The sequence below is a fragment of the Mesocricetus auratus genome, unplaced genomic scaffold (genome assembly GCF_017639785.1).
Source record: "Mesocricetus auratus isolate SY011 unplaced genomic scaffold, BCM_Maur_2.0 Super-Scaffold_100007, whole genome shotgun sequence".
In the NCBI taxonomy this organism is placed as follows: domain Eukaryota; kingdom Metazoa; phylum Chordata; class Mammalia; order Rodentia; family Cricetidae; genus Mesocricetus; species Mesocricetus auratus.
This window is the reverse complement of record NW_024429191.1, coordinates 29,996,493-30,008,634: the sequence shown is the minus strand read 5'-3', so window position 1 is coordinate 30,008,634 and position 12,142 is coordinate 29,996,493. Positions and strand designations below refer to the sequence as shown.

At 46.7% G+C, this 12,142-nt stretch overlaps 1 protein-coding gene across 2 annotated transcripts in view; it reads left to right on the top strand.

The window, feature by feature from the left end:
• The window catches only part of Rufy1 (RUN and FYVE domain containing 1), a 45,900-nt gene that overhangs the window by 21,423 nt on the left and 12,335 nt on the right, over positions 1 to 12,142 (top strand). For both annotated transcript variants that reach the window (XM_005071848.4, XM_013114800.3), the window contains exons 7-11: positions 1,084 to 1,149; positions 3,677 to 3,746; positions 7,312 to 7,413; positions 8,706 to 8,822; positions 9,646 to 9,813. In XM_005071848.4, coding sequence (XP_005071905.1) covers positions 1,084 to 1,149; positions 3,677 to 3,746; positions 7,312 to 7,413; positions 8,706 to 8,822; positions 9,646 to 9,813 — 523 coding nt within the window. The remainder of the gene's footprint in view (positions 1 to 1,083; positions 1,150 to 3,676; positions 3,747 to 7,311; positions 7,414 to 8,705; positions 8,823 to 9,645; positions 9,814 to 12,142) is intronic.

The following is a 12,142-nucleotide window of genomic DNA, read 5'->3' as shown; positions in this document are numbered from 1 at the left end:
TCCCCGGGGGACAAGATGTTGGCTTGTTGCTCAGAATAGAGCATGCGTGTGAGAGTTCCCCTCTCTCCCCACTCCTCTCACCACAGGAAACTGCTATGGTCACTTTCTTCTAAACCCGTGCGTGCGTGTGTGTGTGTGTGTGTGTGTGTGTGTGTGTGTGTATTTTAAAGAAAGGAAGGGGCCGGGCGTTGGTGATGCATGCCTTTAATCTCAGCACTCAGGAGGCAGAGGCAAGTGGATCTCTGTGGGTTCGAGGCCAGCCTGGTCTACAAGAGCTAGTTCCAGGATAGCCTCCAAAGCCACAGAGAAACCCTGTCTCAAAAAAACCAAAAAAAAAAAAAAGAAAGGAAGGAAGGAAAGAAGGAAGGGCTGGAGAGATGACTGTGATAAGAACACTTGCTGCTCTTACAGAGAACCCACAGGAAATCTGACTCTCTTCTGGCTCCCACGGATACTTGCATATGGTGCATATACCAACAAACAGGAAAACACCTACGTTTGTTTGTTTGTGTTTTGAGACAGGGTTTTTCTGTGTAGCTCTGGCTGTCCTGGAACTCAGAGATCTGCCTGTCTCTGCCTCCAGAGTGCTGGGATTAAAGGCGTGCGTCATCATGCCAGGTCCACATACATTTTTAAATTATTGGAATTTTTAAAAAAAAGGACTCAGTTAATCTGAGAGAAAACTTGACTGTCAAATGGTGATGATGCTTTTTACTGAAACTTCCTTGGCCTGTAGATTGCTCTACTGTATTCAGAGTCTATCCCCTATTTTTCAGTACAGTAAGACTGTCATCGACCACTTCTGGAGCCATTGCATGTGACGGGCAGGTGTATTCACCATGCACAAATGCCCTTGGCTTTCTGTCCTCCCTGCGAGGCACAGGCAGTCTGCAGGGCCCCTGCTGTCAGGGTGGCCTGTCTTCAAGCCTTGCTGCTGGGTCAGACCAGCCCTGCTCTGTTTACTCCAAATGTAGCTCTGACTGCCTCTTGGTTTCTGCAAGGTCTCCAGAAGGTTGGAGGACAGTTACAAATAATTTTATGTGAATTTAAGAAGTTATTATCTCCGTGTACTCTTTTCACAAGGCATGAAAGAATTACTGATGTCCTCGATCAAAAAAATTACGTGGAAGAGCTTAATCGGCACTTAAGGTAAGGCCCACTCCGCCTCTGTCCATGCCACACAGCTTTGCAGGGGGTCCACCGTTTTAACAGTCAAAACTAAGTTTTGTCCAAACCAAGAGACAAGTTGTAACCACTCAAGCCACATTCATGTGTCCAGCCTGGGAGAGGGCACCTGCCTGATGAACAACCCTGGGGAGTTCTTCAGCTTTGTTTGTGCTGTTGTGCAGCATAAAGAGGTGATACACAGAGTGCAGCCTTGGGGAAGGGAGCAAATAGTATGGAAAATGAAGGAAGGGGCTGGAGAGAGAATTCAGTTGTTAAGAAGTCACATTTCTCTCAGAGTTCTGTTCCCAGTACCCACTTCAGGCAGCTCTCAACTGCCTACAACTCCAATTCTGGCCTCCATTGGCACCTGCACACGTCGTGGTGGTGGTAGTGAGGGGTGTGTGTGTGTGTGTGTGTGTGTGTGTGTGTGTGTGTGTGTGTGTGTGTGTGTGTGTGTGTGTGTGTGTGTGTGTTAAATAGGGTCTGAATATATAGTCCTGGTTGGCCTGGAGTCTGGAACACACAGAGATCCATCAGCCTCTACCTCTCCAGTGCTTGGATTAAAGGTGTGAGCCGCTATACCTGGCTTAAAATAAAACCTTAAAAAAGATGGGAGTAGAGGAGGGGGGTCTGGGGTTGTGAGTCAGGGATACCCTAGGTTCCATCCCCATCACTAAAAAAAAAAAAAAAAAAAAAAAAGTTGGGTGAGGGAAGACATACATGTACTTAAGTTCTTTAATATAAATGTTTATAGTTGATCATCTGCAAAGTAAATTAGCAGAACTACCTCTTCAATTATGGAGAAAATTAAGTGAGTTGATGAATTTAAAATGCTTACAGCAAAGATGGCTTGACATACAGAACAAAAGCTAAGTTGCTGCTCTTGTCAAAGGGCTTGTTGCTATCATCAAACCTATTGTTTTCCTGTTTGCAGATTCTTTGCAGTTTTCACAGTCTAAAAGTAACTTCAACTGTTACAGAAGTGGCTGAAGTGGTGGCTAATGGATACATGGCACTTGTTGCTCTCACCGAGCACCCACACGGTGCCTCAGAACCCCAGGGGATCTAGCACCTCCTCTGACCTCTTAGGTGCTGCACATGTGGAGCACATATATTCATACAGACAAAATGCTCATACACATAAAAAGAAATCTATGGGAGGCAGTGAGTTCCAGGCCAGCCTGTTAATCCCAGTGCAGAACAAGTTCCAGGACAGCCAAAGCTACACAGAGAAACCCTGTCTCAAAAACACTAAATAAATCTAAAAACAATAAATTATTTTTTAAGAGAATGCCTCAAAAAATGTAGAAAAGTGTAAGATTTAAAACTTAACTTTGCAGGACTGAGCAGATGGCTCAGCAGTTAAGACCATTGACTGCTCTTCCACAGGATCCAGATTCAATTCCTAGCATCTATATGCAGGCTTGTAATCCCCTGTAACACCAGCTCCAGGGGATCTGACGCCCTCTTATGACCTCTACAGGGATCAGGCACACATCTAGTACAGATATACATGCAGAAAAAATACATGTATGCATAAAGTAAATAATTAAAGTCAGCTCTGCAGCTGGGGAGATGGCTCAGGGTGTCAGGAGCCATCTGCACAAGCACAAGGACCTGAGTTCAGATCTCCAGTATTGACATAAAAACTGGGTATCGCCGGGCGTTGGTGGCGCACGCCTTTAATCCCAGCACTCGGGAGGCAGACGCAGGCGGATCTCTGTGAGTTCAAGACCAGCCTGGACTACCAAGCGAGTTCCAGGACAGCCTCCAAAGCCACAGAGAAACCCTGTCTCGAAAAAAACCAAAAAAAAAACAAAAAAAACTGGGTATTGCCATGCACATGTGTAACCTCAGCCGTGGGAACATGGAGACAGGGAGATCCCTAGAACTTCCTGGTCAGCCATGGTAGCCATTCAGTGAGCTGCTCTTTCAGTGAGAGGCCTTGTCTTCAAAGGTTAGTGAGTGGGGCTGGAGAGATGGCTCCGAGGTTAAGAGCACTTGCCTCTCTTGCAAAGGCCTCGGGTTCAGTTCTCAGATCCCACATGGGTGTACACAACCACCTGTAACTCCAGTACCTGGAGCTCTGATAGCCTCTGCTGGCCTCCGTAACTGTTAAGTACAGAAATACATACAGGCAAAACCCATAAACATAAAAAAAAAAACTTTAAAAAATAAATAAATAAAACAGGGTTTCTTCCTGTGGCCCTGGCTGTCTTGGAACTCACTATGTAGACCAGGCTGGCCTCAAACTCACAAAGATCTGCCTGAGTCTGCCTCCTGAGTGCTGTGATTAAAGGCGTGCACCATCGCTACCCAGCTGACCAGCCGACAGTGATTTTTGGTTGTAGTTATCTCAGTATCCACACAGAGTTCCTACCTCAGAGTCTGAGCAGCCCTGCGCCTTTCCTTTCACGGAGGAAGTCAGGACTCCCCCTTCTCGCTCACCAGTTGGGAAAACAGCGCACTGTTCTAAATTTAGGCTGACCACTGTGTTTATTCTCTACAGCTGCACAGTTGGGGATCTTCAAACGAAGATAGATGGCTTGGAAAAGACGAACTCAAAGCTTCAAGAAGAGGTTTGTAACTTTTCTTAAACAAAAGAGTGACCCAAGGTTAAGAGAAGCGGTATAGTCAGCCTGGTGGCAGCAGGCCTGTCACTCCAGCTACTTGGGAGGCTGAACCAGGAGGATTGCAAGTCCGAAGGCTGCCTAAGCTAGAAAGTGAGTTCAAAACCAGCCTGAACAACTTAACAAGACCCTGTCTCAAAATAAAAAATAAAGAGGACTCCATGGCAGAGTGTTTGTCTAGTATAGACAAGGCACTGGGTTCAATGCATAGTGCAAGAATTAAAAAGGAGAGTGAGAAAGAGTGGGCTGGCTGGTGCTTCTGACCAGGGTCCTGTTGGAGGAAGAGGATCTAGCCTCAAGTGGAAGTGCACAGAAGACAGCATTTATGTTCTGCCTGTGTAGGGTTCCTGCCAGGCAGGAAGCAGGCAGTTCCCAGCAGCCTCCGTTTTTACCACCTCTGGTTACTGCACCATTGCTAGACATGGAATGGTAGTTTTCTTCTCTGCCCACCTTTGCTTCAGAGTCCCGTGCCTCTCTGCAGCCCCAGAAAGCACAGACTACCCGAGAGGCACCCAGCCTCCCCACAGCATGGGGAGAGAATAAAGGACAGGAAAAAAGAGGGCTGAGGCCGAGGAAGAAGGCTTGCTGCCCGCTGCCGGCAGTCTTCCTGGTGGGCACATCTTGTCTCCTCTTAGCAGGAGGGGGGTTGCTCAGCCTTGAGACTTTCCACAGGTAGTAGGAAGGAGGAGAGCTTTGAGGAGGGGCTTAAAAATGATACCCCACAGCATGGAGGCAGAGTGCAGCGGGCTAGGGGGGTCTGTAAGTGAAGGACCCGCTAAGACTCACTGTAGGCTGACTGCTTTCCTTAAGGGCCTTCAGGGAAGGGGCTCAAGCTTGTGTGAGTTGTAGGAGCAAAGACAGTATTCTCAGGGAAAGGTTATGGGAGGAGCCACTGCAGTTAGCCCTAGGGACTCACACATACCTTGCTTGGGAAGCAGGCCTTTGAGCTTCTATGGAGGCTAAATCTTTTTTTTTTTTTTGGTTTTTGAGACAGGGTTTCTTTGTATTGTTTTGGAGGCTGTCCTGGAACTCACTCTGTAGACCAGGCTGGCCTTGAACTCACAGGGATCCGCCTGCCTCTGCCTCCTAAGTACTGGGATTAAAGGCATGCGCCCCCAACGCCCAGCTTACACCTCTTTTTAATGTCTCAAAGTTGGGCGATACATAGATTTTCTAATTTTGTTGTAGTGATTAAGTCAGTTTACTGTGGTATAAATACCCGTGAAGCGACACTGGGAGAGGGGCTGGAGACTTGGTTGGCTTTAGAACAAAAGCATGGCTCCCAGCACTGCTCCTGGAACTCAGTGGTTGGGTGCTTCCTTCAGCATATAACTCAGCATATAACTGCAGGAAAAGATGTCCTTTAGAGCAGGTCATGGTGCACGCCTTTATCCCAGCTCTCAGGAGGCAGAGGCAGGCAGATCTCTGAGTTCAAGGCCAGCCTGGTCTACAGAGGGAGTTCCAGGACAGCCAGGGCTCCACAGAGAAACCCTGTCTGGAAAAACAAAACAAACAAACATGTCCTCTAGAGAATCTGCTTCAGAGGTGAGAAGGAGCTGGGGACTGTGGCCTGCTTCTCCCCTTTTGACAGCTAACACCTTCAGAGCCTTAGAGGTCTTTCTTAGGCACAGCTGCTATTTAGAAGCTTTAGCCTGGGGTCTGAGAACGCTGAAGGATTTTAGAGGACAGTTCAGTGCCTTAAGATCCCTCACTGAGGAAAGATGGACAGATGATTGGCTTCTGTCCCTCCCCCAGTCTCCCTCCTCCTCTGCAGGCTGGAGCCTAGAGCCGGGATAAGGAGGGGTCTGGCTTCTGCGTTGTCTCATCCCTTTGCCTCCCGTGATATCCACTTGCCAGACAGTCTTGAACAAATCCAATTTTCCTTCCCTTAAGCCATGATGACACAATTCAGGAGAGGAAGGGTTCCTCTGGGGCCCGTTTCTGATGATTTAAGTTTGATTCTGTCCTCCAAAATCTTTAATCTCCCTTAACAATAAAATATATTTGCACTTACTAAGAAACTGAAAACGGGAATCAGGGGGATGGCTCAATAGTAAAATACTTGCTCCACGAGCATGAGGCACTGAGTTGGCGTCTCCAGCACCTGAGTCAAAGCCTGGCAGGACAGCACGAGTCTGTAACCCCCATGCTGGGAAGCAGAAACAGGCAGATTGAGGGCCGTGCTGGGTCAGCAAGCCTAGCCAGAATCGCATACTCCAGATTCAGTGAGAGATCCTGCCTCAAAAAATAAGGTGGAGCAATGGAGAAGACCCCACTGTCAGCTTCTGGTGTTCACATGCGCATGTACAGGCAAGTGGGCATGTACAAACACACGCAACAACAGCAGACAGGTTGGGTGTGGTAGCACAGTTTTGTTTTTGTTTTTGTTTTGGTTTTGGTTTTACGAGACAAGGTTTCTCTGTATTGTTTTGGAGGCTATCAGTCCAGCCTGGCCTCAAACTCACAGAGATCCGCCTGCCTCTGCCTCCCGAATGCTGGGATTAAAGGCGTGCGCCACCAACGCCAGGCAGTAGCACACAGTTTTAATCGGGAGGCAGAAGCAGGCATATCTTTGTGAGTTCCAGGACAGCCAACAGCTATACAGTGAGACCCTGTCTCAAGAAACAAAGCGTCCCTGAGAAGAGTGATAGATCAAAACAAACAGAAAACAAAAAAGACCCATCATCCTTTTGCCTGCCATTTATAGTCTTTATTTTACAAATTTTGTCCTGTTGATTTTTTTTTAATTACAGATGAGAGAATACCATACAACTTTCCCTCTATTGGTATAAGTATCTTCTCACGTCATTAAAAGCTATTCTAGCCACTGGGCAGTGGTGGCATATGCCTTTAATGTGAGGCAGAGGCAGGCAGATTCCCATGAATTTGAAGCCAGCCTGGTCTATGTAGCTAGTTCCAGGACAGCCAAAGCTGCTACACAGAGAAACCCTGTCTTGAAAAAAAACATAAACTGGGCATTGGTGGCGCACGCCTTTAATTCCAGCACTCCTGAGGCAGAGGCAGGTGGATCCCTATGAGTTTGAGGCCAGCCTGGTCTACAGAGCTACACAGAGAAACCCTGTCTTGAATTAATAAATAATAAATAAATAAATAAATAAATAAATAAATAAATAAATAAATAAGACAAAACTACTCTAAATGTTTGAATAGTAACAGATTCCTATTTGGTGCTGCTATAGTAGTATCTGTTTGAACTCTAATTTTTTTTCTCTCTTTCTGTGTGTGTGTGTGTGTGTGTGTACATACATAATTTATCACTCACATGACACATCAAATAAATGATTTTACAATATGGAGAAAAAACAGTATGTGACAGAGATTTTACTACATAGATATATTTGGAAGTTTGTATTTCCTGTTCAAAGTAAGGAGTAAAACATCAAACATTAAGATGCATTGTAAATTGTGTAGATCTAAGTAAATGTCAGCTCTTAATCTTGGACAGAAGGATTAAGTTTGATGTTAAAATTTTTTTTAAACCTTTCTTAATCAGCTTTCAGCTGCAACAGACCGAATTTGTTCCCTGCAAGAAGAACAGAAGCAGCTGAGAGAACAGAACGAGTTGATTCGTGAAAGAAGTGAAAAGAGTGTGGAGGTGAGGGGTGACCTAACAGGTGGGCAGGGTTCACACACACACACACACACACACACACACACACACACCGTTAGTCTCAAGCTGTAGCTGCCCTTGGCATCATGGAGGAAAGACTTCAGAACCCCCCTACAGTACTGAGTCTCTCGTATGAAATGACATCACAGTCACGTGTCCTTCAGGATGCTTTAAAGTGACCTGTGGAAACAGTGACCGCCCTGGCTTGCCTAGCAAAGTCTGAGTCTGTTGTGTGTAGAATGGTTTTCTTCACTGTTCCCACTCCATGGTCAGTGACAGCGCTGGTGCTGAGCCTGCAGATAGCAAGGCCAGCTGTGACTTAACTCTGTCCCAGTCTCCAGAATGTACAAAGGGTGTCTTATTTGAAATCAGTACCTCTTGCTGCTGCCCCTACCCATGTCACTCCCAGGCCACCTGCATCACTTCAGACTCCTGAAACTCCAGAGTTCCAGTTTGTTCTTTTAGCGTTGGCTCAGCGCTGAGTGGGCTATCATTCTGTCCCTGGTTCCATGGCTGGGCACGGCCTTCCTTCTCCCATACTCCCTTAGCACTTTGTTCTTCCTTCCCCACAGGTGCACCTGGCAGTCTGTGAGATGCCAGGTTGCAGTTCTGTCTCACCTGGTGGCTCAACGGTAGAGATCAGGTCAGAGTCACCACAAGTCTCCCAGTGCTAGCTAAAGATGGCAGCAAACACCATGTGATGGACTGAATGATAGCCTTTCCCACCAGGAATTCTTGTCCTATTGTAAAGAAAATTAACTAAACCATTACACAGCCTAACTTGTTGTAAAAATCTATTGTGTTATCCACACACCTGTGATCCCAACACTTGGGAGGCAGAAGCAGGAGGATCACAAGTTCAAGTCCTCCCAAGGTACATAGTGAGACCCTGTTACTTGGTCATACACAGATCTATTGGCCTGCTGTCTTCCTTCATCTGTCAGGTTGTTATATTTTTAAAAGGCATCATGTGCACCTGGCTCAAGGTTCATCATGTTTAAAATGTCGAAAATTATGTCAGGTGGCGGTGGCACATGCTTTCATCCCAGCATTCAGGAGGCAGAGACAGGAGGATCCTGTGAGTTCCAGGCCAGCCTAGTCTCAGAATGAGTTCCAGGACAGCCAAACCTATATAGAAAATCCTTTGTCAAAAAAAAAAAAGCAATAAATAAAATAGTAGAAAATTGTTTTTTTTTTTTAGTATTGTAACTTATTTTGATATGTAGGTAGTTTACTTTCCAAGAGTGAGTCATTCTTGGTGTTCTTGTGTGATTCAGATAACAAAACAGGACACCAAAGTTGAGCTGGAGACTTACAAGCAGACCCGGCAGGGCCTGGACGAAATGTACAGCGATGTGTGGAAGCAGCTGAAGGAGGAGAAAAAAGTGCGACTGGTGAGTGGGACCCAGCGCCCTGAGGGAGTCTGTCTGCGGCCTCGCTCTCCATGACCCTGTCTGCACTCTGCATACATGCTTACACCTGCTGGCACTCATGGGAAGCCAGACATTGGCCTTTCTAGCTCCTGCTTACATGGTAGTTCTGTGTCATCGTTTGTGTTTTTTCCATTGTGTGAGTCTTCCCTAGAGGTTGTTATAGACTGGCCTGTCCTCTCAGCCACAGGCACTGGCCACTTATTTCGCTCTCTGCATTGGTAGCCACAGTTCCTTTTCAAACCTGGTTCTCCTGTGTGCTTTCTGGTCTTGGCTTCCTGGAATGAATGGGGGGTACTGTGCCCTTGAGGTACCAAAGACAGAAAGAACCATTTCAGAGTGGTAGTAAACTCCAAAGTATTCAGAAACTGTAGTCTTACTCCATCAGGTCTCCTGGATCACAAGCCAAGCATTCCTGTAGCCCCTGGGTTCTGCTTCCCTTTTGGGGGCAACCTGGCTTCTAGAACTCTGGGCTCATGTTGCCAAGTCGGTTCTGTTGACTTGATACAGAGCCAGTGTGGGGCTCCTATACTCCCAGCAACGTGGGAGCTGAGGCAGAAGGATTATGAATTAAAGGCCAGCCTAGGTCACACAGTTAAACTCTCTCCAAAACTAAGAAGAGGGAAGAAGAGGGGAGAAAGGAAAGGGAAGTTGAGAAGAACAGAGGAAAGAAGGCAGGGAGGAGAGGATGAATGTAAGTAATCCCATCTTGCAAGCCTGCCCTGTCCTCCATTAACTATGATTCTGCGTCTTCCTCAGTAGACTCTCCTTGTTCATGTCTTTAAAGGATCTAGAGAAGGAACTGGAGTTACAGATTGGAATGAAGACTGAGATGGAAATCGCCATGAAATTACTGGAGAAGGACACCCATGAGAAGCAGGACACACTGGTGGCCCTCCGCCAACAGCTGGAGGAAGTCAAAGCGATTAACTTGCAGATGTTTCACAAAGTTCAGGTGAGCACTGGCCTCACGTCTGTACCACTGTCCTCCATAGTTGCCTTTCAGTTCTGTCTTCCTTCCTGGAGAATATGCAGACAAGCCTGGTCCTCAGCCCTCAGGTATTAGAGCTCTGGTATTTGTTTGCTTGAAACAGGGTCTCAGTGTGTAGCCCCATTTGGCCTGGAACTCACTACGTAGACCAGGCTAACCTCAAATTCAGAGTTCTGCCCATCTCTGCCTTCTGAATGGGGGTATTAAAGGCGTGCACTGCCATACCTGCTACAAGTATTTTTTTTTTTTTTTGGTTTTTTTCGAGACAGGGTTTCTCTGTATAGTTTTGGAGGCTGTCCTGGCACTCGCTCTGTAGACCAGGCTGGCCTCGAACTCACAGAGATCCGCCTGCCTCTGCCTCCCGAGTGCTGGGATTAAAGGCGTGTGCCACCAACGCCCGGCAAGTATTTATTTTTAAAGGTTTAGTTTTATTTATGTGTATACATTTATCAATTTGTGAGTATATACACACATGTGTCTGAGGAAGCCAGACACATCAGATTCCTTAGAGCATTTGTGAACTTACCAATGTGGGACCAGACTTCTTGTCAAACCATCTGTTTTAAGTTTTTACGGAGCTGGGCAATGGTGGCACGTTCCTTTAATCCCAGTACTCAGGAGGCAAAGCCAGGCGGATCTCAGTAAGTTCAAGGACAGCCTGGTCTACAGAGAAAGTTCTAGGACAGGCTCCACGGCTACTGAAAAACCACTGTCTCAAAAAAACAACAAAAAAAATTTTACAAGCCAGGCTGTGGTGGCACATGCTTTTAATCCCAGCACTCAGGAGGCAGAGTCAGGCAGATCTCTGTGAGTTAGAGACCAGCCTGGTCTACAAGAGCAAGTTTTTACATTTTTTTTCAGGTTTTGGCCCATATAGAGACATAATAGTGTGTGTTAGGGAGACTGCTCTAATCATCTACTAGAATGCCTCTGAAGCATGGAAGTTTATCTGTAACCCAGTAAGCCTTGCAGACCAGCTGACTTGTTCTTGGCAGTCACTCAGAGACCCAGACAGAGGGATCACAACTTTGCAGGGCACTAGTCCTGCCTCTGAGCAGGAAGAGGAAAAGGAGCCTCTAGAGCAAGCCAGACACTTCTTGTCTCAAAGTGAGATGGAGTTTGTACACATTGTCTCTCTGGTCAGCTCCATGGGGAAGGGCTGGTCATCATAGCTGCAGGGTCCTGGGAACTCCATCTTTTCGGGGCTGTAGCCAGATAAAAGAGAGAGTATTTCTTGGTGGGCATGTAATTGTCTATAGTTAGCCCCAAGATTGCTGCTGGGAGGTTCCATCCAGACCCTGCAACCTCCTCAGAGGCCACAGCCCCTGGCTGATGGCAGTTAATTCTCCAGCAGTCCAAATGACCTATGAGCTGGAAGCCAACTGTCCCTCTCACATTGGTCCATCACAACCTGTGAAGCTGGGGTAGAAAAAAGAAATATAGAGTACCAACTTGGAAAACAAGTAAGCACACTGTCTGAGTAGGAACTAAGACAACAGCCCCTAACAGTGGACTTTGTTTCTGTCTTCTGAAAGACTTTTGTGTCACCCAAGTGCCACCACCGTCCCTGGCCACATTCTGAAGGACTTTGGGGAGTGTGTCCTTCTAGAAGATAAACAGCTTTGGTGGCCAGCCTCTTACTGGTGTCAGTTAGCCAGCCTGGCATTTATAGTAGGAACCGTAGTCATAAGTATTTTTCATAGCAGATTCTTGGCTCTTTGACAGTACTGTCACCTCTGTCACGGGCTCTGGTCTCCTTATTTCCCTCCATGTGTTTATCAGGGACCCAAGGTCAGTGAATGCACTTCTGTCACTACTTTGCATGACTGTGTCAGGGTCTTAGTCTGAGTGTGTGTCCTTGTCTCTCTGTTTTGTTAATGACAGCTCATCTAAAATCCTAGACTTATATAGATGAGACTTGAGTCTGATTTTCACTAACTGGGGCTGCATGCATGCTAGGCAGATGCTCTGCCACTAATCCATACCTCCAGCCTGCATGAGCTGATGTACAGGTCCTTTATGGCCCAGTGTTTAGTCTTTCGTTTTGTCTTGTTTTTTGAGACAGGGTCTCACTATGTATACCTGGCTATCCTGGAACTTACTATGTAGACCAGGCTTGCCTCTGTCTTCCAAATGCTGGGATTACAGGTATGTGCCACCATGCCCAGCCTAGTGTTTAGTCTTACATGTCGAATGGTCCAGAGCAGTTGACTCCTTCAGCACCTTCCTCCGGACTCTTGCTGTGCATCTCTTTGCAAGCTAGCAGGGTTGGGCCTGGACTCTTTTCTTCCAG